The 23,519-nt window shown below is 34.9% G+C and overlaps 1 protein-coding gene across 38 annotated transcripts in view; it reads left to right on the top strand.

Moving 5' to 3' along the window:
* LOC308068900 (titin-like) overlaps positions 1 to 23,519 on the top strand; it is a 240,935-nt gene that overhangs the window by 87,629 nt on the left and 129,787 nt on the right. For 12 of the 38 annotated variants that reach the window (XM_080400329.1, XM_080400320.1, XM_080400321.1 and 9 more), the window contains 40 exons: positions 86 to 346; positions 918 to 1,127; positions 1,229 to 1,306; positions 1,421 to 1,447; positions 2,129 to 2,176; positions 3,069 to 3,125; positions 3,226 to 3,303; positions 3,595 to 3,840; positions 4,498 to 4,590; positions 5,131 to 5,208; positions 5,897 to 5,965; positions 6,617 to 6,700; positions 6,944 to 7,006; positions 7,262 to 7,339; positions 7,692 to 7,772; positions 8,314 to 8,391; positions 9,080 to 9,154; positions 9,378 to 9,452; positions 9,650 to 9,733; positions 10,043 to 10,141; positions 11,280 to 11,357; positions 12,246 to 12,320; positions 12,485 to 12,559; positions 12,814 to 12,897; positions 13,143 to 13,205; positions 13,519 to 13,596; positions 13,832 to 13,909; positions 14,861 to 14,944; positions 15,325 to 15,405; positions 16,836 to 16,919; positions 17,119 to 17,460; positions 20,051 to 20,128; positions 20,336 to 20,410; positions 20,624 to 20,707; positions 20,920 to 21,006; positions 21,519 to 21,599; positions 21,798 to 21,896; positions 22,116 to 22,199; positions 23,051 to 23,155; positions 23,351 to 23,434. In XM_080400329.1, the coding sequence (XP_080256455.1) occupies positions 86 to 346; positions 918 to 1,127; positions 1,229 to 1,306; positions 1,421 to 1,447; positions 2,129 to 2,176; positions 3,069 to 3,125; positions 3,226 to 3,303; positions 3,595 to 3,840; positions 4,498 to 4,590; positions 5,131 to 5,208; positions 5,897 to 5,965; positions 6,617 to 6,700; positions 6,944 to 7,006; positions 7,262 to 7,339; positions 7,692 to 7,772; positions 8,314 to 8,391; positions 9,080 to 9,154; positions 9,378 to 9,452; positions 9,650 to 9,733; positions 10,043 to 10,141; positions 11,280 to 11,357; positions 12,246 to 12,320; positions 12,485 to 12,559; positions 12,814 to 12,897; positions 13,143 to 13,205; positions 13,519 to 13,596; positions 13,832 to 13,909; positions 14,861 to 14,944; positions 15,325 to 15,405; positions 16,836 to 16,919; positions 17,119 to 17,460; positions 20,051 to 20,128; positions 20,336 to 20,410; positions 20,624 to 20,707; positions 20,920 to 21,006; positions 21,519 to 21,599; positions 21,798 to 21,896; positions 22,116 to 22,199; positions 23,051 to 23,155; positions 23,351 to 23,434 (3,861 nt within the window). The remainder of the gene's footprint in view (positions 1 to 85; positions 347 to 917; positions 1,128 to 1,228; positions 1,307 to 1,420; positions 1,448 to 2,128; positions 2,177 to 3,068; positions 3,126 to 3,225; positions 3,304 to 3,594; positions 3,841 to 4,497; positions 4,591 to 5,130; positions 5,209 to 5,896; positions 5,966 to 6,616; positions 6,701 to 6,943; positions 7,007 to 7,261; positions 7,340 to 7,691; positions 7,773 to 8,313; positions 8,392 to 9,079; positions 9,155 to 9,377; positions 9,453 to 9,649; positions 9,734 to 10,042; positions 10,142 to 11,279; positions 11,358 to 12,245; positions 12,321 to 12,484; positions 12,560 to 12,813; positions 12,898 to 13,142; positions 13,206 to 13,518; positions 13,597 to 13,831; positions 13,910 to 14,860; positions 14,945 to 15,324; positions 15,406 to 16,835; positions 16,920 to 17,118; positions 17,461 to 20,050; positions 20,129 to 20,335; positions 20,411 to 20,623; positions 20,708 to 20,919; positions 21,007 to 21,518; positions 21,600 to 21,797; positions 21,897 to 22,115; positions 22,200 to 23,050; positions 23,156 to 23,350; positions 23,435 to 23,519) is intronic. The other 26 variants (XM_080400352.1, XM_080400331.1, XM_080400342.1 and 23 more) reach the window with 26 other exon arrangements.

The following is a 23,519-nucleotide window of genomic DNA, read 5'->3' on the forward strand; positions in this document are numbered from 1 at the left end:
TTGAAGTATGCATTTCAATTAATTTACACTTTAAGTATTTCACTGTCTGATGTCTGCTAAAATGTATGTTTTAACATGCTAATAGAACCTGCAGTTGAACGGCATCTTCATGACACTACTTTCAAGGAAGGAAACACATGCACGCTGTCTTGTCAGTTCTCTATCCCAAATGCCAAGTCTCAGTGGTATAGAAATGGGAGACCCATTAAGATAGGAGGGAGATACTCAACACAAGTCTCTGACAAAGTACACAAACTCATCATCAAGGATGTTAGAACAGAAGACCAGGGACAGTATACCTGCAAGCTTGATAATCTAGAAACAACTGCAGATCTGGCCATTGAAGGTTTGTAAACAGATATAGAATCTCTTTATTGCAGTATTGATAAACAGTTTCTGGATGTTCCATTAACAGTACAATTGAAAATACAAGGAATTTCTTAAAGACATATTCCCAAATTTGGAAATGGACTAAACAAGAAATTTTGCTGTCCTTTCTCTTTGAACGATATGAGACATACTTGTGTAAGTTAGTATTTTTGACTAAATCATCATTGTTAATGTCCCCTGGCCCTCAAACAATCTGAGTCATACTTGCTTTTGTTTTCTTTTTCTCTGATATTCTTATATTTTCCTTGGACTTCCTCTTTTTCTTGTTCTTTACCTTTAATTTCCTTAATGGCTTCTCTTGTATAATTTATCTGCACAGCAATCTTGTTATAGTTGTACTCTTATGTCTTCTTCATTCTTACATAGAAAACTTCATAGAAGATGGAATCTCTTTTTCTTACTCTTTCAAGATCTATTGTTATTATCTCTTAATATAATGTACTTATGAAAACAAAGAAAAGGAATTAGATAAGCTAAATGGCCTGGTGGTGCATAACAATTGGTTTATTTTTTGTTTCTAAAAACAGCGGAACCAATTCAATTCACAAAGAGCATCCAGAACATTGTAGTGAGTGAACACCAGTCTGCAACCTTTGAGTGTGAGGTGTCTTTTGACGATGCAATTGTGACATGGTATAAAGGCCCCACTGAACTGAGAGAGAGCCCCAAGTACAGCTTCAGAAGTGAAGGTCGCTGTCATTATATGACTATTCACAATGTTAATGCAGAAGATGAAGGTAAAAATGCATGGAATATTTGTGCTGATGCCATTCTTTTATTGGGTTTTGTTGTCTTTTTTTAGTGATAAAGGCATATAAATATCTCTTGGCTGTTACAGGTGTATATTCTGTAATTGCTCGTCTTGAACCAAGAGGAGAAGCAAGAAGCACTGCAGAGCTCTATCTGGTAACCAAAGGTTAGCAAATTTGCTAAACAAATTTGTGATGATAGCCATCTGCACATTTGTGAATTTGAAACATGATTCTGGAAAAATAAGTACTCCTAAAAGAAATCTAATATTCTTTTGCAGAAATCAAACTGGAGTTGAAGCCACCAGGTAAAGATCATGAGCAAGACTGGCACAAGATATTTCTATACTCTGTCATAAATTTAGTGCATTGCTTTGCTTTACTTCTTATTTTCAAATCCTTTTTTCCTGGCTATAGTACATCAAACCTAACACCTGAAAAAATATTCCTCACCCATAGATATAAGGAACTATTTATTCTCATAAATAGTGGCAATGAATACTCTGATAACTCCAAATTCAGTGATATTAATGTGCCTGGGTCTTATTTTGTACAATATGGGAAGCCACATTCTTTAAAACACAAAAGTTTAATTTTTTTTTTGAATGACTGAGAAATAAAACAATGAAGAGGTAGCAATGAATAGATTCAATGTCCTCTGCACAACTGAAAAAAAAACCCAACCCAAGGACGCAAAATCATCTCCTTGAGATATATAATGATCTTCTTTTCTGGATGTTCTTAAAAGTCTACTCCAATATGATGCAAGAATTATTTAGAAACTAAATGAAACAGTGTATAGTCTGGCCAGACCGAAACATTGATGCAATTAGTTATCTGTTGGTCAGCTAGGTTGTTCTTGAGGAGCAAGCTCCAATCCTTGTACCCTAGAACAAGCAAGATTAAAGTACCATGAACCACTGTTCTTGGGGGCAGCATATTCTAATCTATTTTTTTTATTAAGTCAATTAAACATTTTGATTTTCTAGATGTTCCTGATGCCAAGGTTGCAGTTCCACCTCAAAAACCAGCTGAAGGTAGAGTAACAAAACCATACTTGTTCCATAGTGCTGTTTTATATCTGCAGTGAAGCAGCACACCAGGGGGAACCTCAGACAAAAATCTTAGATGGCTAAGTGTCAAGATCTAGTTAATTATCTCTGTAAAAATATAACATGAGCAAGGCTTCTCTTGGATAGGGTTGTTTTGTTGTGTGGAAGGTAGTGGCAAGAATGAAGCCTTTTCTCTTAAAAGGAGTTTCTCCTTTCCGTCTTTTTTTCCTATGAGTTTCTTATTCATTTGATCTTTCTTTTATTTCCATGTTCCTCTTCTTATCATGCTTTATTTTCACCATATCTTCTTTTTGCCACAGAAATATCTTTTAAAAATGCTATCTGAACTACTACTGTTTGCAGGGGGGAAGGAAAATAAACTACAAATGTTCTTTTAAAGCCATACAATGGATTGCATGTTTATTGTAAATGGTCTTTCTTCAGGCTCTGGTATTGGACTACAGACTACAAACATTACATATATTCCTGTTACATTCATTAGTTTACTATGAAAATTATTATAATTTCAACCTTGGTTTGATTTCCAGGATAATTTGGTAAATGCTTTCAGTGACAGCAGGAGGGCAAAGGTTTGATGTTTAGGTGAATTACTATCAGCAAAGATAGGAAAGTGATGGCAGTAAAGAAAATAAAGCTGAGAAGAATCAGGGTTCAAATAAAGGTAGACTGGGGATTCCCACTCAAAATACATTCTTCCAGCTACCGTAAACTGACAGAATGAGGATCGTGTTTGCTTTTATGTAGCAGCTGCAATAAAATCATCTTATCTATTTTCCAAATACACTAAGATGTTTCTTCATTTACAAGAAAACACCGTACTTACATTTTATTCTAAACATTTCATTTTTCCTACAAGCTGCGCCTATTCCTATTCTTCTGCCTATTGTTCCACCACCAGAGGAGAAAAAGCCAGGTAACAATAGTTAAAGTATTTGTACAGTATCTACATGTTTCTTTGTGGATGTTGGTGGGTTTTAAATTAAATTAAAATTTTAAAATATACTGTTTTTAAGCAGAAAAAAAGGTTCCAGTAAAGAAAGTCTCCAAAAAGGTGGTTAAAAAAGGTCCTGAAGAAGTCCTACCACCTAAAGGTAACTTTTTTCCTTTTTAAAAAAAAACTTTTTTTAAGACAGTAAAATTACCTTATGGAAACAAGTCAGTTTGTTTTGAATTACTTTGAATCAATCAAATGTGTTTGATTATTCTCTTTATGTCAAAAACATATACATTTAAAATCCAAGCTGATTAAGACTGTTTAAAAAGTGGTCACTTTAAACCATCTGTGAGAGCAAAATCATTTCATTAACTGCAAACATCCAATATGCCTTGCAAATTCCAGGTTGTGATACGAGCAATTTTTATTTATTTATTTATTTATTAAGTTCCAGAGGTGCTTCCAGAGAAGCCCAAAATAACATCCATGGCAAGGAGAGAAGAGATTCATGAAGAAAAGAAGGAAATATATGAAAAGCCCAAAGAAACTTATGAAGAATGGGAAGAAGATTATGGAGAAGACCATGACTATTATCTCAGGGAAGAAGGCTATGATGAAGGGGAAGAAGAATGGGAAGAAGCTTATGAGAAAAGAGAAGTGACTTACGAAGAAAAACGAGTAATTCATGAAGAAGGTATTTGAATTATCATACCATTTTATTTTTTCTCTTTTCATGTTTATTTTTAAGGTCAAACAATTTTGAGCCAGGAAATATTTTTTTGATTTATTTTGTTACAATATCATGAACCTTAATATACTGCCAAGTTTTAACTGACACTTGATGATAAGACAAGGACTCTAGTATGACAAGTTATAGATGCAGATAGAAACTGATACACTATAATTCAGTTACCAATGGACTTTGCATATCAGAACATCTTTAAAACCTAATATGAGTTAGTAGTTTGTAAGTATATGTGTCATTTTTTCTTCTATCTTTTTCTTCTATCTATTTCTTCTATCATTTTCATGTATTGTAAATAAACTTGATTTAGGTTAAATGTTTCACACAGTAATTGCTTGGTTTTAATAACTGTATTTTGAAATTCCTTGATTGCTTTAGCTCTCTTGAGTAGTAGTAATACCTATGCCTTTAGAAACAGAATTTGGCTCTGATAAGAAACGATCAAACTTGGAAATAAGCAGAAAATTTTACTGCAATAATTGGATCTCCAAAACTCTGTGTTTTTCAACTTCATAATCTTACACTCAAAAGGTATTAGTTGTACTATTGTATCAAGCCTTTAGACAATGCATTTTTCATCATTAACTGATGTTATTATTTTTAAAGTGGTTGAACTTCCTAAGAAGCCTGTGCCTGAACGAAAACCACCAACAATTACAGCTGAAAAGAAGGAAAAGAAAGAAGTAACAGTTCGTAAAGGTATGACTTCCCAGCAAAACCAACAGGAACATGCAGATTAACATCTCTCATGCATCTTCCTCAAGCTGAACTGCTGGTTATTCACATTCCCTTGAAAAAAAGATAGTTCTCTTTATGTTGGACAGTGACAAGAGCAAGGTTCATGGCAACCCTTCCTCTTCTCCCACCTCATATTTTCAAGTGGAGAGAGAATAGTGGCAGCAGTGGGTGAAGCAAAACAAGAATTGCTGGCAAAATCAAACCGAGCTTCAGTTATCTTTCCTTCTCACTGTACGTTAGCCTTGGGCATATGTGGTGCTTTTGAGCCAGTGAACGCTGCACTTCTGTGAAGTGTCCTCCACTTAGATCACTGCATAACTCTCAGGGGAGAGTGGGCATGATCACCTGTTTCACAAGTGCCTTTACCACCACTGTTCACCACACATGATGCACAAAGGTTATAACATTCTAAACATGAAAATAGCCAGTTCTACCTGGTTTGTGTCCAGAAGATAATTTGCAAGATTATCTAAACAATAAACATATCTGAATCACTTACAGTTGTCAAGAAACCTGTTGATGAAAAAGTTGAAGTAACCACTCAGAGGATTGCAGAAGAAAAAATCAAACAGGCTGAGGGTAACTACTGTTTAATTACCTTAATGTCATCTTTACATGAAAGTAATGGCTATTGTTACTTAGCTGATCTGCATACACTTTGTCTTCATTTAACACGGGTCTGGTCAATTTTTCAGTTTTTGAAACATCTAACAAGAGCTTGTGCTGAACTGTATAAAAGGAAAATGAAAAGCTTTATAGGGGAAAATACTAAATGCACATGCTAACTGCCAATGCTTTAAGAAAGAGAGTGAGTGTCAAATTGCACCGGGTGAAACAGTATGTTTCACTCTGAGCTGAAGATGTGAAATCCCCATCTTCCTCAGATTTCTTGACCTCTCTACCAGGATGTCTTGGTTAATTGTTTGGTTATGAAGTTAAGATGCCTGCTTATTCTTGTGGTAACCACCTCCTCTTGTGTAGCATTTCCCATTCTGCAGCATGCATCTGTCAGTTGCAATTCAGTGTATGTCAGGATATGACCTGTGTGCTAAATGCCCTGAGTTACTCAGCCACTTTAGAAGCAGTAAAAAGAAGCAAACGTATTCCTTTTGTTGCTTTGCATGGTTCCAAGGAGCCTGACTTAGCCACTGAGTTAGATTATGTTTGTCTTCTGATGTATTTTCAACATCATTGCTAGACAGCTATAGACTTGTTTTGATCTTTTTGCTAAATAAATGACTGAGTAACAAAATTTTAATGCCAACAGTTACCAAGAAAGTTCTACCACCAAAACCTAAACCAATGATCATTGAAGAAAAAGTTGTGAAAAAGGAAGGTACAGATCAGCATCTTTCAATTGCAGTTTACTTTTTTTCCAGCACCATGTGTGTTGTGTTCTTGTGCTTCTTGTGAATATGTGGGCCTGCGTTGTACGTATTTGGATCTGTTGTACGTATTTTGATCTATTGTACTAGTCGTGCCATGACTACTCCCAGTGTTTGAATAGTATGTGTACCATGCTTTTATCTTTCATTAAGTTTGTTTTTAACATGTTTGTGGCTAGCATTTTGATTCTTGGTTAAACAGCCTGCAGGATATTGCAGTGTGATTTAGATTTTTCTTCATCTGTTCTGCCTGCAGGCCTATGCTTAGATAATAAGCATAATTTTGTCCCAGTGACCCAAAATTTCTTTGAAGAACCACCTTTGAAATTCTTCTGACATACTATTTCCTAAAGCTTGTGCATGCATTTATTTTAAATTTGTGGGTTAAAGGTGTCTGTGTATTTAGTTTATAACAGTTACTAAATATTATACTTGTATGCTTGTTTTGTGTTCAGTATTTTAGAATATGAATACTGACTGTCTAAATATGTCTAAGACATAAATGTGCAACAGAGATACAGATTTGATAAAAACTCACATGCTGACTACCACAAATGTGGATCTAGAATATAAAATACTAAAACAAAGTCCTATCTTTAAAGTACCGACAGTAGAAACATGGACTGTTTCAGAAGAAAAGATGTCGGTTTCTGTCCACAGAGAAGAAGAGTATTCATATGTCACAGGTATGTACAAAACCAAAAATCTGCACACCCAAATCAAAACAATCTTTCAATCCTACTAGATTTTCTTTTAATCTGTTTTTATGTATGGCAAATTACATATTTAGACACACCATATATTTGTCTTTCAATATGCATTGCTTCTTCTTGTTCATTGTGTTATGTAGCCTCAGTTTTCTTTAGATTAATAGATGTCAACATTTCAACAATTTTCTTTTAACATTGTTTAAATGCTTTTCTTTGAAGAGCCAACAGAGCATGAGAAAACAGTTGAAGAAAGATTCTTTGAAGCTGTTTACCCAACTGAAGGTAGATTGATTAAGAATGAGAAGCCAATCAATATTTAAGATTTATAAAATAATTTGAATCTGTAGTTTATCAAAACTCACTGTGAGATTTGCACATGCTATTGGTTTTCTGGGTTAAATTTTTTCACATATTAGCATATGTGTTTCAGTGACCTTTGTGTACTGGACACACATATCTTCTTAAATGTGTTTCAGATTTACTGCAGACTAATATTTCCTATCTCCAAATGTAATATCTTCAAAATTCCTATTGTAGCACATGAGGAAGTTGAAGAGTGGGAAGAAGAAGAGGAAGAAGTAATTTCTACAGAACTGGAGATCCCTCACGTTGAAGGTGAATAAAATCTGTACCATCGTGTGCTCCATTTTTCTGAACTTTCACATCATCTGCCTGTACCACTCTTTACCAAAGGATAGCAGATCAGAACTGAAATTTTCCATCTTTCTATGGCTCTGCTCTCAAAAGTTCAAGCCCTACTGGATTTCTAAATCCAATTCTTCTTCATCATTGTTTTAAATAATTCTTTGAATAGATTTTTTTGAGATTAGCATATTGTATCTGTTTGGTAAAACAGTATATTTTTTGACATAGAATGTTTGCTTATCCATCAGGTTGAAAGTAGCCTACTGTGATTTATCAAATAATTTTACTGTCTCCTAAGTGTTCACCATCTATCTCTTTAAAGTACCTGAGATACCAAAGAGGCATGTTCCAGAAGAAAGAAAGCCCATTCCTGTCTCTAAAAAAGAAGCTCCACCAGCTAAAGGTATTTATACTGCCCTAGTAAAAAACAGAAAAAAAACCAAAAAACAAACCAAAACCCAAACAAGTCGTTGTTCATTATAATATTGTTCATTTTTTTCTTGAATATATTTATGAATTTACTCTCCACGTGTCTTTGGGTTTGCGTTATCTCCGTATGCACTCTTCAATTTTGTGTTATCTCCATACTTTCACTTTTTATTTGTGCTATAACTTCACTTACAGCTTTCATTTGTCTCAGTTTTGGCCTTTCTCGTTCCTAACAATCTTGTGCTTGTTGTTTGTATTTAGGTTGCAGACAAGTGTAGTGTGTTTCAATAGAGTACCATGACAGGTGATAGTGCAATAATGTTAACATTGAAATTTTATACTGTATCATAGTGTCTTTCCCATATAGTCCACTGTATGTCCAAAAGGTTGTACACTGTACTGTATTGCAGCTACTTGTCCAGACACTGTGTTCTATAAAGCAATCTTGGATTACTGAAATCTGGATAATTGGTCCAAAAACTAAAGCCCTCTCATTTTGACAATGTTTTCCAAAGTGCCTGAAGTCCCTAAGAAACCTGTTCCAGAAAAGAAAGTTGCTGTTGCTAAAAAGGAGGTGGCTCCCCCAACAAAAGGTACAGCATCTTTTTAATGTGGGCTTTAACCAGTCCTGTACTGTTGTGCTGTATTCCTAATCACTATTCACTTGTCAGTGGAAGCATATGATAAATACAGTCTGTGTGCTATGTTGTATGTCTGTTCTCATCTAAGAAAAACTGAAAAGCCTTAGAAAGATTGCTTAAATAAATTTTAATACCTTGAAGTTCCTGAAGTACTTAAAAAACCTGTACCTGAAGAAAAAGTATGCATTCCTTTTCCCAAAGAACCTCCACATGCCAAAAGTATACTTAGTGATGGAGTGTACATGTACCTGTTGAATATCTTTTTTTGGTGGGGTTTTTTTTTGGTTTTGTTAGACTGTATGTAAGCATGTTTGTGTTAAAAATTGATTTTATTTTTTTTTTATGTATAATTCTTTGTGCATATATAACAGTTTTTAAGGCCAGGTAACATACGGGAGCAGCTCTTTCTTCAGTTGAGAAATCAGTCTTAAAGCACTTGATAGGCTTCCAGAGACTGGTTTGATTTTTCTTTTCTTTTCAAATACATGTTGCTTTTGCCTCATACCTTTGTATGTTAAGCGTATGAATGTGTTATGTGGTATGTCTTGATATTCTTATACATGGATTAATGAAATTCTATAATACTCCAATAAATCTTTGAAATACAGAGTTCAATTATTTTATATTTTATCTTTTTAAGTGCCAGAGGTGCCTAAGAGAGCTCCCCCAGAGAAAAAAATTGTTCCAAAAACAGAGGAAGCCCCACCACCTAAAGGTACACCTAAACAAACACTCTTCTCTTGTTATCCTAAGTATCTTGTTTATGTCCAGTTTTGGTTTTGGTTGTTAAGCAAATCTGGTTTTAGTTGTACTTCAATTACATTAGCTATGTATCTTTTGTGTCAGTGTTGTCAGTAACTGTGCTGTAGATGCAGTCTTAAAACACCTATAATTTTAGTTACGTAACATTATTGTAATTCGTATTTCTGAATTGCCAGAAGTACCTAAGAAACCAGCTCCAGAAGAAAAAATACCCCATGTTCCTAAAGTAGAAGAAGCTCCACCTGCAAAAGGTACAGTATCATTCACTGTAATATCATTTATTGTAGTCTTCAGAACATTGCATTTGTCTCAGCTTGCTCAGCTGTTGCATTTTTTAAGCAAAATATGTCCATGTGTAATCTTTTTGAAATATGCATTTTTGTTATGTGATGCTGTTGCCAATTTTGCACTTTTTATGTCCTAAAACTAAATATCTTTTTTTTAAAAGTGCCTGCAGTTCCTAAGAAACCTGTCCCTAAAGAAAAAGTATCTCCTGCAGTACCCAAAAAAGTTGAAGCTCCTCCAGCTAAAGGTATGGTTTCCAGTAGAATAAAAGTTGTTTCTCAGCTTCTGTTTATATGTTCTGTATTGTTACCAGTTGTTGATTTGTGCTTTTTCTGTGAATTCTACTGTTCTGATTTAGTGACAATGAATTGTTGCAGTATGTTGCATGTGTTGTGCAATACTTGTAAAAACATTATTTCTAAATGTTGAATCTCTGTTACGTGTTATGTGCTCAGTACGCTTAAGGAATTCTTTGGAAACTTAGATTCAGCTTTCTGCAACATTGCTTTCACGATGGAATTAGAAAAGCATACATTTAATTTATTATCTTTAAAAGTGCCTGAAGTGCAGAAGAAAGCCACTTTTGAAGAAAGAGTACGTATTACAGAAGACAGAATATCTGTTGCTATTCCAGAAGAAATCACAACACCAGAAGGTACACTACAAACAGACAATTGTGAGAAACTTGTGCTTTGTCTACAAGTCTATTGTTCTTAGACCAAGATCAAAATACACAAAAATTTTGTGTTAGTTATCTTGTATGAGTTTTATGTTGAACATTTTACAGACTTGGAGGCAGTTAAGAGCCTCCTGAGTGTAATTTACATTTACAGTCTTGAATGCCAGGATCACAGCCTATTGACATGAATGGAAACTCTACCACTGAGTGCTATGATCTTTTGGATCAGGCTTTCATGAAATCATAATAAGTATGGACTTACAGTGTTGAGTTTAGACTCCACTAGTTAGAACTGTAACCATCCATTTGTCAGACTGCCTACAAAGCTGTCTGTAGCCCTGCAGATAACAATGCTATTTCTCTCTGCAGTGCTAGCTTCTCACCAGCTCTTTTAGTTCACATTGTCATGCTCAGGGAAGGCTGAGGTCCGTTGATTTAAGTTAGTGTAATTCCACAAAATACCTGCTTCAAGATAGCGGAAATCAACATTTTGACCATTTTTATATCCCATCAGTAACTAGCCAGTCAAGACAATTTACTCTATTAAAAAGCATAAATGAATTTTTAAAAGCAGAAATGGAAGTTAACTATCTAAAACATGAACATGCATATATATGTTCATATGGATACGTGCAGTATTAACTTCTGTTTGTCTCCTGTGTATTAACCTTTTACCCCAGAAAAGGTTGATGTTTTCCCTGATATAGTCACAATTGTAGATGTGTACATGCCAGTCTTCCTTTCAATTCTTGATCTACCCTTCTCATCTTGTTTCTGTCCTTACTTTCATTCTAATTCTCCCCTAATTCTTTGACTGTTGTCAGCTTTTGTGATGGGGAATTTTGGGGAGTGGAAGCATTCTGATGGAATGACAGTTGACTAGTGAAGGATGTTTGAGAGAGAAAACAGCACGCAGTAGGGTACATGGGGCACGGACAAAACACATCATTTAGAGCAAATCATACATATAATTGTGCGCAGCACTTTCTGTATTGTATTCATATCTGTCATTGTCATATAGAATTTGTAAGAATTGGTCTTCATCTTCCCCATCCACTGATCTCTCCATCCATTCATCCACCAAAAATACTAAAACTAATAATTTTCTTTAAAGAACCAACAGTTGAAGAATGGGCTGAAGAAGAAATGGAGGAAGTGTCTATTTCCATTCACAGAGAAGAGATTTCTGAAGGTACGACCACAATTCAGGAATACTAGGCAAAAGCAAAAAGTAATTTTCATTTTGTACCAAAAATAGCATGGATTACTATCTACTCTACTCATAAAGAAAACTTTACTACTAGATAAATGTTTCATATCTTATAAACTTTGATGCTAAGAAAGTCTACAATTTCTATTACTTGCTTTTGAAAAGTGTAGTAATTAGTCCTCTTTGATACAGTGAAAATAATGAAGTATCTCTTGGATGCTGAGAATTATCAGCCTTTTTTTTTTTTTTTTTTTTTTTTACAAACATTCTCTGTTGGAAGTTCCCCTTCCAGCAGGTTACTTGGATGAAGTAAAGATCCTTCAGCATGTCATGGTGCACCCTGGTTCCTCAGACCATTTCATCATAAAATGACTATATTGTTTGCACCTGTAAGTTTGTTGGTGGTGACATAATGCTGTGAAGGACAGCAACATATGCTGATTGACTCAATATCCGTTACAAGTGACACCATAGGAAGTATGTCAAGGGATGGATTTAGTCAAGGAATTTTCTCAGTATTTGGGAAAGAGGCTTTCTCAAAGTAGGCAAGTTCGAGCATTAGTGAACTAGTGGACAGAGGAATGGAAAGTGCTGATCTAGTACTTCAAACACTGAGCACTTTCAAATTCCACAGAAATACAAGATGAGAGCTCAATCTCAGTTCCATTTAAATTGCTTGGAATTTTTCCATTGGCTTCAGAAGTAGCAGGATGGTTTGAATGTAGATTTTGTAATACCAGAGGTGTCTGTTAGTAAAGCACACTGCTTATTCTTGTCTTACAAATATTTTGTTGCTTACCAGGACTGTAAAGGCAGTAATAGATGTCAAATACTTAAACATAAGTATTTTTTTATTTTACTCTTTTTAAGTGTCTGAAGAAGAGTCTTACTACATAGAGGAGAGGGTAACTGTTCCTAAGAAAGAGGAAGCCCCACCCACTAAAGGTATACATTTTTTTCATTAAAAATATTGGTTGTTTCATCATTCTGAGTGTTATGTTGCCACTATATGTTTTTCTCCATTTGTGTCTTTTTGTATTAAAGAAATGTGTACATGTTATATTGATACTTCTTGCCTTCATAAAACTTTGTATTGTAATCTTTTAAAGTGCCTGAGAAGCCGAGGAGAGTTGTCCCTGAACCAAAAGTTCCAGCTGCCCCTAAGGAAGCTCCAAAAGTTCAAGGTATAAACCAGTTCCTCCTCTGGGTGATGTATCTTCAGGGGTAGTGTGTCTGTCTCACTGTCTTGTTTGTACATGTTGACATGGGTAATGTCTGCTTCCAGTGATGAATGGTTGTCTCAAATTCCATCTTGTACTATGAAAAGTATTGTTTATGTTAACTCAGTAAAACACATTGTGATGTAGAAGGCAATTACAAGTATTACACCCTAATATTCTTTCTCATCTTCCTTCTCATCTTACTCATTTTTCTAAAGTTCCTGAAGTTCATAAGAAAGCAGTTCCCAAAGAGAAAGAACCTGTCCCTGTGCGTAAAAAAATGGAGGCTCCACCAGCAAGAGGTATCAGTGGTTTGTTCCTGTTGCAAAAAATGCTGGTTTTGCTGCATTCTGTCTTTAACATATATGCATGTTGATAAATGATATCTCATAGATCATATTTCTTCAACATTAAACACATACTTATGTCCATTTGTGTACAATGTGGCCTGTGTCATCTTGTTAAGATTTATGTGTTATTTTGCCTTTTATCTTATGCCTGTTGGCAACTTCAGAAAATTTGATTGATTTCACCAATCTTTTTTAAGAACCTGCAGAAGAACAAGTGCCCACTTTTGAGGTAGAAGTTGAAGAACCTCCATCAACCAAAGGTAAACGAACTAGAAATATTAATATAATGGAGATTTTTTTGTTTGGCCTTGCGATATTTATGATCAGTCATTTTACTTAAATGAATTTCTGTTTGTTAATATCTGTAACCTCTGTCTGGATCTCCTCTTTCTTTTGACTATTTACTCATCTTTATACTATGGCTGTAAAATACACTCTTCTACAGTGTCTGATGTTTGTTGCTGATTGCTGTTGAAGTTTACTTAGCATTTTCTCTTTTTAAAAAATCAGATTAAATAGAAAAAACTTACATATGTCTGTATTTCAAATATTCTTACACTTATATTTTTTAAGTGACTGAAGTGCACAGGAGGATTATCACAGAACAAAAAGTTGCAGTTGCTAAAAAAGAGGAGGCACCACCAAAAAGAGGTATATAATTTTTCAGAGCTACACGAGAAGTCTTGTTTCAGAATACTGATTTACTCTTATCATGTCTAATTGTCTAACACAAGCTGTAATGTTCAGTGTTTGCTGTCTTTTTTTATTTGACTTGAAGAAATGTCAAGTCTCCACATGTGTTTTGTTGTCTGATTATGTTCATAAATTATGATTAATTCAAAACCTTTTAAAATAAACTTTTTTTTTTTTTTTAAATAATTGCCAGCAGTGCCCAAGAAGCCTGTGCCAGAAGACAAAGTACCTGTTCCAGTTTCACAGAAAGTGACAGCTCCACCAGCTAAAGGTATACAAGTTCTTTTGAAATTAGGCAAGGCTTCTAAATATCAGATGTCTGTGTGCATCATACTCACCATCTGCCTGGTTAACCAAATCCCAGTCTCTCCTGTCTTGATTATAAATGAAAAAGGACCTTTGTCTCCTCCCCTGCAAAAGAATGTAGAAGGTGACAGAAAACAGTCACACACCTGCATTCCTTGCATTTTCTAGCTGCTCTTTATTTAACTTCATTGATCACTCTGGCTGTTAAGTCCTTTGGACAGCTGAGCAAAGACTTTTACTCAGTGAAGAAGTCCAATAAATGTGAACACATTTAGAAAACAACTACAATGTAGCATTGTCAGTATTCAGTCAAGGATTTCAAACTTACAAATATGTCCTCTCTTTCTGTGATTTTCTTGTGTTTGAAAAGTGATTTTGTTATGTATCCTGTATGTGTGGTGTTTAATTATGTTTCTGAAGAGCCTAGAGGCAAATTATTTGCATCTTAGTTTCATCTCAGTCATTCCATCTTATTTCATGATGTGTGAATATGCTGTTTGTTTTTGATGTGTGTTGGTCTGTATGTCTGTTAATCTAATATTATGTGGATTATTTTAGTAGATATTTATAGATAATTGAATATATTTCTGCGGTTACTAAAATTGCACACAGTGTTTTGAAGTGTCTAATTTATCTGTGGAATTAATTCCTGCAACCCCACACACTAGTCTTCAAAATATTTAATGCATATCTAGCCACTGTGCATTAAAGCTTCAGCTGGTCTTTTTCTCTGTTAATTTAAATGTCTTTATGTTTGTATGTATAGCGTGATTCTTTGTGTTTATTGTAAGTATCTTTGCTATGTAAATGTATGCTATCTGCACATAATTGTTTGTCCATAATTCTTTTGTATGAACTTCAGAAAGTTCAGAAATTCTTTTAGAATTTAGTATTCTTACATTTACTATCTTTAAAGTGCCGGAAGCAGCAAAGAAAATAGCCAGAGAAGAAAGAATATCCATTGCTGTTCCAAAGAGAAAAGTGTCTCCACCACCAGAAGGTACTCCTGCCCATGGATTAATCTATGAACAGACTATCCTTGTGCAGTACCACCAAAGCTTCAAGCCTGCTGGTCTGGCACCTTTCTTGAAATTTTAATGTTATAATCATAGAATCCTTTAGGTTGGAAAAGATCCTTAGATTGTCAAGTCAACCATTAACCTTACACTACCAAGTCCACCCCTATGTTCCACCATAGTCCCAAGGGAACCTTAACAGAGTCTTTGAGAAACACTAGTGACATATTTTTCCCAGTTACTCTGGGTTGGGCGTGTGTGTCAGAAAATAATTAGATTTCTAAGAAACTCTAAATGGGGTGTTTATTACTGTACATGATACTACACCAGAGAAAAATATTAACATTAGACTCTGTCTTTGAAGTACCAACAGAAGAAGAACACTGGGCTATGTCAGAGGAAGTATCCATTTCTCTTCACACAGAAAAGGAGATTTCATACACAGGTATGAAAGGAGTAAAAAGATTCTATGTCCAGATTTACAACTTGTCGTCTACTTGGGGGGAAAAAAAAAAGGTGCAAATCAGCAGTTTATCCTGAAATTGAAGCTTGTAGAATATGACCTACATGCCTCATACTTAGCTGATTCAGACCTCCTGTTGTTGGTAAACATTGCATTGTCATACTCATATTATGAGAGATTAATATAATCACATCAATGTGAAGTTAAATAATCTATTTAGTCTCTCTATTGGAGAATGATGGGGGGTGGGCAGATCATAAGTAGTAAGAGGAAGAGGGAAGAGGATCTTTGACTGGCTTTCTGTAAGGCAGGGGTAATATGCTAGCTGGTCTGGGAAAAAAAGGTCAAAGCAGAAGGGGACATTAACTGTAACAGTTCTCCTATGGAATACCAAATAGAGGTGTTGTAGCTAGAATCCAAAATAACCTGAACTTCCTGGCAAGGGCACTCATGCACAATGCAGTTTTTGTTATCAAATCAACCAAAGTTACCAGTTCCAATCAGTTTTAATTTAAGATTTCAAATGCAGATGTACCTGGCACTTACAATTAAATATTAGGAAGATTAAAAGGTCTCCAATCTGTTAAGAAAATGTGAAAGTCATTCTCTAACTTGGAAAGTCTAGTAGCCTCCCAGATGTTAAAATGCTATGATAATTTCCTGTGCAGTTTCCAGTTACATTGATCAAAAATTTCCCAACATGTGCCTCACAAGACAAGGCCCATGCACTGCTGCTCTGCAAAAGAGAATATGCTGCTTAAACACAGATTGCTTTCTTTCCTGAATATATCTTAAAAACTGAACATATTCACACCTTAATCTTTTGGAAATTTTCCTGCCTTGACAGGGAATGGCTCCCTGCCATGTCTGAACAAACAGGCCACTTTGTAAAGCAACCAACAGAAGAGGAAAATACCTTCTTCACTGAACAATTAATTATTTTGCCTTTAATTAGACCAGGGCTCTTATACATTGTTAGTCACTCACAAAGGTTTTCTCTACATGCTCCCTCATCTTCATCTGGTTTCCTATGCAGGAACTGGGGCAAAGTGTCACTGTTGTGGAGAGGGGCTGCCACAGATGACAGTGGGATTTCATGATTTTGAAACAAGAAGAATTTGGATTTTGAGTTCTGCCCGTTAGCAAGCTTAACTTCACTGCTGGCATCAGTAGATGAAGTGGGAATCATATCAGATGCTAATATTGGGATCTGGAAATGTGTGTTGTTACTTAATTGAAAGCCACCCTAAAGGCTTCCATAATTACACATCCAGTGTCAATAAACACCCTTGTCTTTTATGTATTAGCCATATATTTGTAAGATATCTTTTTGTGTTTCTTGCCAAGAATAGTTTTGCTTTTAAACAACACTTTTAAAAATTCTTAAATGTAAATGTACTATATCTTATTAGTGCCTGATGTACCAGAGAGGGCTATCATTGAAGAAAGAGTGCCAATTTATCCTCCTAAAAAAATGGCAAGACCACCACCCAAAGGTATACTGGATAGAGTACTGAAGTATGATATAAATGTTTTTTGTGTCTTGTATGTTCCATGTGCAGTGAATAGTGACTTGTTTTCTATGGAATGTTCTTCCTTTGGTTTAATTCTTATTTGACAATGCCTTGTGATCCTTATTATTATTAAGATCTATGTGCTAAAATTTAAGATTCTTTTAATTGGTATCTTTTTAAGTGCCTGAAGTACGGAAGACAGTTGTCCGAAAAGAGAAAGTGTTTGTTGAAGTCCCTCAGTATGAAGAAGAAGAAGTAGAAGAGATTCCAAAATACAAAGAGGAAGAACCCATCAGATATGAGAAGGAAGTAATCCATTACAAGGAGGAAGTCCACCATTATGAAGAAGTTAGTCACTATGAGGAAGAAGTTCCTCAGTATGAAGAAGTTCCTCAATATGAAGAGGAAGAAGTCACACATTACAAAGAAGAAGCGGCTTATTATGAAGAGGAAGTTCCTGAATATGAGGAGGAAGAGTCAGAAGTTCCCCAGTATGAAGAGGAGGCTCCCCCACCAGTTAGAGGTATACTTTTGTGTGAGAAAAAGTAGTATCTTTTCATTCTGGTAATATACCAAAATTTTGGTTTAGTATGTTTCAGTGTGCTTTACAGTGTGTCTTTTTTCAACATGTTTAATGATTAGTATATGGTGTAGAAAATGTCTGATGGCTGTGTGTCTTACTCTTCTACTACCTCTTGTCATGGTTTAACCCCAGCCAGTAGCTAAGTACCATGCAGCTGCTCTCTCACTCCACAAACCTGAAAATGGTATGGGGAGGAGAATTGGGAAGGAATGTAAAACTTGAGGGTTGAAACAAGAAAAAATTTAATAATTGAAATAAAATAAAATAAAAACAACAGTAATACTAATAACAACAGTAACATTATTGTTATTATTACTACTACAACAACAATTATAATGAAAAGGAGAGAGAAGGAGAGAGGAAAAAGATCCAAAGGGAAGGGAGAAAAGAAAGCAAGTGATGCAATATAATTGCCCACTACCCGATGACCAATGCCCAGCCAGTCCCTGAGCAGCGATTGGCAGGCCCCAGCCAATTCCACCCTGTTAAAATACTGAGCGTTACATTCCGTGGTATGGAATATCCTTTTGTCTAGTTCAGGCCAGCTGTCCTGGCTGTGTCCCCTCCCAATTTCTTGTGCTTTTCTAGCCTTCTTGCTGGCAGGGCCTGAGAAACTGAAAAGTCCTTGACATGGTACGAATATTACCTAGCAACAACTCAAAATATCTCTTATCAACACTGTTCTCACAACAAATCCAAAACACAGCATTGCAACAGCTACTGAGAAGGAAATTAATTCTATCCCAGCCGAAACCAGGACACCTTTATGAATTCCAGTGTTCTATACCATACATGTTCTTTCATCTTTCATATGAAGTCTGTATAACCCACTAAGAAAATTTGACTGAGCTTTATTTTATCCTTGTCGGGGGTCCAATTATGCTATCAGACTGTGATTAAAATACTTAGAAATGTTTACGAGAATTCTGCAATCACAGAAAAAAACTTTATCTAGAAAATAGGTAGTGTACTTGAAAATAGGTGAATTAAGAACACAAGTTGCATTGACTTTCTCTCAGAACTCTTTATAACCCTATAGTTTTTGTTTATTTCTGGAAGGGAATAATAGATTTTCATGGAAGGCAAAGATGTAAAAGTTCTATTAAATTGCCATTTTAAAATACTTAGGTGTTTTCCTTAGGAAAAATTTTTATGGTACTAGTATAATTTTTCAACATTGTTAGTACAGGATGAACATACTGATCACTACTTAGAGAGGTCAACAAGGTCATGCCAAGATCTTGGTAATAAAGCCTTTCTGCATTGTAATAGAAAGATATAGACTAACTATATCCAATTTTCCAAAATTAAATAATCATCTAACGGTATGTAAAAATGTATATTTTCCAGTCCTGTTTCAAATCATTCCATAGTGTCTCTTCCCAAAAATGAAATTCAGAATTTCTTTTGCCTAATTAATGAATGCCAAAACTATATTTAACATTGCTTGTACTAGAATTTTGACATATTGATTAACATATTTTCTCTAGTAGAGAAAAGGCCAATATGTACACGGCAAGAGCCAGGTTAACCCTGAACAGGAAGATTAGGGTTACCTAAAATTTCCTTTGACTCTATCATAATAGTTAAGTTTAAGTCATATGTGCTCCAAACTTTCTTCAGTATGCTCAGAGCCAGTGGGGTTACTCTGCTGTCATCATAAAATTTGCATGGATATTTCTGGGTTCTGGACTACAAAAAACATCAAGATACATTTTAGTTGAAACTTACCTCACTGCAGTTAAAGGGAAAATCGATTTCAGCAGACAAGATTTGGTTTTTTTTTTCATCAAAGTACATCACTCATAAACATTGCTGTTACCCAACAAATTGTTGTATAAACTGCTGGGCACTTATAATGTGTCCATAGTTCTGTGCTTGAAGTAAATCAATTGATAAACTTAATGTGTTTGCTTTTTACATGTAGAAAGTACTTGGAGATTTCTCAGAAAGAAAATCTAATTAGCAATATATATTCAATACATATACAAAATTAGTTTATTGAACATGAACAGATGCAACCTATTACATATCTGAGAGGCATTAGGATCATGGCTTTAGGGGAAAATAAGGAGAAGTAGTGAAACCACTAAATATCAAATACAGCAATTCTATAGTAGTTTATTACATTTGTAATAAATTTGTAATTACATTTGTAATAAACATCCAAAATGGGAGGAAAAAATAAAATTGTATTTTAGCAAGTTTTCCCACCATGACACTTCTGAATCTGCTTTAATAGCTGGTTCTAAGAAGCCAAACTCTGTCTTAAGTCAATCCTTTGACCAGCAAGTAAGCTCTTGAAGTTAAAAATATTTTTATTGATGGCCTTAATAGCTTAGCAAGGAGAATGGACACAATAGCAGTTAATATCTGTTTGCCATTTTATTTTGTCTTATTTTGTCTTAATAATCAAACCATGTTAAATCACAGCTTTATGTTTGGGGTATATATTCGTGACACTTGCTTGCACTTTGTGTTCCTGTTGTTTTGGAAGTAAATAGCTAAAACATTAATGGTATCTTTTAAGTGCCTGAAGTTCCTAAGAAGCCTGTTCCAGAGGAAAAGGTACCTATTATGAAGAAAAAAGAAGCTCCTCCAGCAAAAGGTATATATCCTCTCTTTGTATTAGCACTCACCCTTTGAGTATGTAATTCACAGTACTTTACAGATGCCTTACTTGATCGTTACTTTTTTCTGTTCTTTTTAGAGAGGGCTTTTCATATGAAATGTTTGTGCTGCTGTCTTTTTTGTTTCTTTTCTGTTTTGGATAGCTTGTGGATTCTTTTTTAACCAAAATAATATTTTTTTTAAGTGCCTGAGGTGCCAAAGAAACCTGTACCTGAAAAGAAAGTTCAAGTGATGAAGAAAGAAGCTCCCCCAGCTAAAGGTATATGAACTTGTAATTACTTTTGATCAGAAAGGTCTTCTAGACTTCATTTATCTTCCCACTTGTGTTAAATACTAGGATAGTAAAAGGATTGTTGCTCTTAAGAATTGTGATTCTTTGTGTTTGTGTTCAATTGTTTAGTGTCACTGGCTTGTATGTCATAGTGTTTTAGATTCTTATGCCAAGCTCAATTTACCATAATATCTTACTAAGTTCCAGAAGTGCTGAGGAAACCTATGCCAGAAGAAAAGGTTCCTGTTCCTGTACCAAAAAAGAGGGAAGTTCCATCAGTGAAAGGTATATCAGCTCTTGACTAAATATGTTAAAAAAAAAAAAAAAAACCTTTAAAAATTGGTCTTTGTTCACCTGTCATCTTTAATGTAATGTAGAGTGAAGAGAGTTTTCTATTCTTGACAGTTCTTTGTCATTCCACTTTACTGATTCATATAGTTGTTGTTTAGCTTATGCTTAAAAAACTAAATTCTTAAACTACAACAATATTTTTAAAGTGCCTGAAGTACCAAAGAAACCTGTGCCAGATGAGAAGGTACTTGTCCCAGTGTCTAAAAAAGTGGAAGAACATCCACCAGGCAAAGGTACGCCAGTTTCTGGTTCAACAGTGTGATTCTAGTTTTGTTTCTTCAGCTTTAGAAGACTGCAAATAACAATCCCATTCCTTGTCCTGGTGTGTTTGAACCACTCACTGACCTATGTTTGATCATAGCCACTGTATTGTGGACGTTTCTGTTAGTCATGGGTGCTGTGCTCAATCTACATTTATTCTCTATGTTGGTGTCCTGTATTTTCTCTGTCTTTTGGATCTTGTGTATCTAAATTATTTAAACTACTTGGTGTTTCAAGAACAGATACTTCAAAAGACAGTGTACCTAAACAGCCAGACTTCACCCTTAGCCTCACTTTGTGAAGTTGTAATGCTGTAGTCTCTATGTTTGTAAGTTTACATCGTGCATAAATCTGTGGATAAAATCAATGTTATCTTTCATAAAAAATTACATTTTAACATATTTGTATAGTTATTTTAATTACACAGTTATCACTTTAGTATGTTCTGTGTTACATTGAAAATTAATTAAAAATATCTTTAAAGTGCCTGAAGTGCCCAAGAAAGTTCCAGAAAAAAAAGTACCTGTCCCTGTACATAAAAAGCCAGAACCTCCACCAGCCAAAGGTATCTCTTCTTATAAATGGACCTGTGTATGATGTTTGTTACTGTGTCTGTATGTTTGGTATTAGACATTAACTGATGTATTGTAGCAGTTTGTGACAAATGTACTTGCTAATTCATAGTCTTTAGCTTCTGTGTAAGTTGTCTCTTAGTTTCTGATGTTGTGTCTAAGTTTTCTACAATTAAATACTATCTTTGAAGTGTCAGAAATTCCAAGACCTCCCCCTGAAAAGATACCTATGTTTGTTCCTAAAGAAGAAGAGGAGGAAGAGGAAGCTGTTCCAGAGATACCGGCAAAAGGTACACCATTCCCTCTTGAAAACTGTCACAGACCTTTGTTCAGTTCATTAAAAGATCTTCATCTCTATTAACTATTTTAATTTGGATGTAAACCTTAATTATCCTTCTGAGGGGAGTTTTCTTCTTACTGTTGGTCTTTGTGACTTTTGTCTGTGATTTTAGTAGCTTTGGTGCTCTAAAATTAATTGAAAAATGCTTATTAAAACAATATCTTTAAAGTGCCAGAGATGCCCAAGAGAGCTGTCCCAGAAGACAAAGTGCCTGTTGCAGTTCCTAAAATAAAGGAAATTCCACCAGCCAAAGGTATATCACATCATGGTGTATGCAGATAATTCCTCTCCTTTGCATTTTCTTACTGCAGTGAAAGCTCATTTTAAAAATCAATTTATACTTGTGTAAAATCAGAGCCTTGGTTCTAGCACCCTGCTGCTCCCCTGTAGTGAGCAGTGCTAGGTCTCAGGCAGGGCTTGATTGTCCGTTCTGTTGTTGCCTTCAGCCAGCTGAATAATTCATTGTGATACCAATATTCAGAACTAATGTTTAAATTAATTTAATTTTTGTTTAAACAAAATATGTGGAATATTTTATGGGCCTTTACCCAGAAATTCTTCTATTCAGGGAGATCAATCTAACAAGTACCTCAAGAGTATGCTAAAACTCTAAAAGCCTTTTAGCTAAACTTATATAAAAATAAAATCAAGGCACAAATGACCATAAAAATAACCAGAAGATATACTCTAAATATGAAAGTCAAAGTGAAGGCAGAATATTGTAGAGGCTGCTGTTTGGTGCTAAGCAAATTCCACCACAGCAGCTCAGGTTTTTAGAAAAAAAATTGAAAAGCAAGACACTGGAAGCTTTTTATCTAAAAAAATAGATGCTTATAATCTTCTACAACCTTGTCTTTGTAGCATATCTTGCTAATATTTTCTGTTGGCAATGACACTGTATAATTAAAATAGGCAAAAGAGTTAATTCTTATATAACCCTTATAACATAATTGCACTTTGCTGTTTTCAGGGAGTGAAAAATAAGGCAGTTTCTCTTATTTTTGTTACTGTTGTTACTTTAGAGTTGGTGTCCTTGTGTTTCATGTTATGGATTTTTCTTTGTGAAGTTGTGAAAGTAAAGTTCTTAAAATAATATCTTTAAAGTGCCTGAGGTGGCAAAGAGAGTTATGCCTGAAGAAAAGGTTCCCATTTTTGTTCCTGAGGAAGAAGAAGAGGAAACTATTTCCGAGGAAATTATACCAGCAAAAGGTACATGATCTTTTCTTGCAAGTTACCCATGAGATCTTTTGGCTTCATTAAAATTAATCTTCATTTCTTGTTCTAAGTTGTATGTAAATCTTAATGATCTTTCTGGGGAGCTTGTGATCTTGTTTCATGTCTTTTCATGCTTTTAATGCTCTGAAAGTAAGTTTAAAATATGTTTGCAAAATAATATCTTTAAAGAGCCAGAGATTCCTAAGAAACCTGTCTCAAAAGAAAAAATATCTGTACCCGCACCTGAGAAACTGAAGCTTCCTCCAGCAAAAGGTACATAAATTAACACCTAGGAAAACGTGCTGTTATTCTCATTCAGTGTCTCTATTTTATTTTGTTTGTTATTTATGTTAGTTTT

Source organism: Falco punctatus (genome assembly GCF_963210335.1).
Source record: "Falco punctatus genome assembly, chromosome: 8".
NCBI classification, from domain to species: Eukaryota; Metazoa; Chordata; class Aves; order Falconiformes; family Falconidae; genus Falco; species Falco punctatus.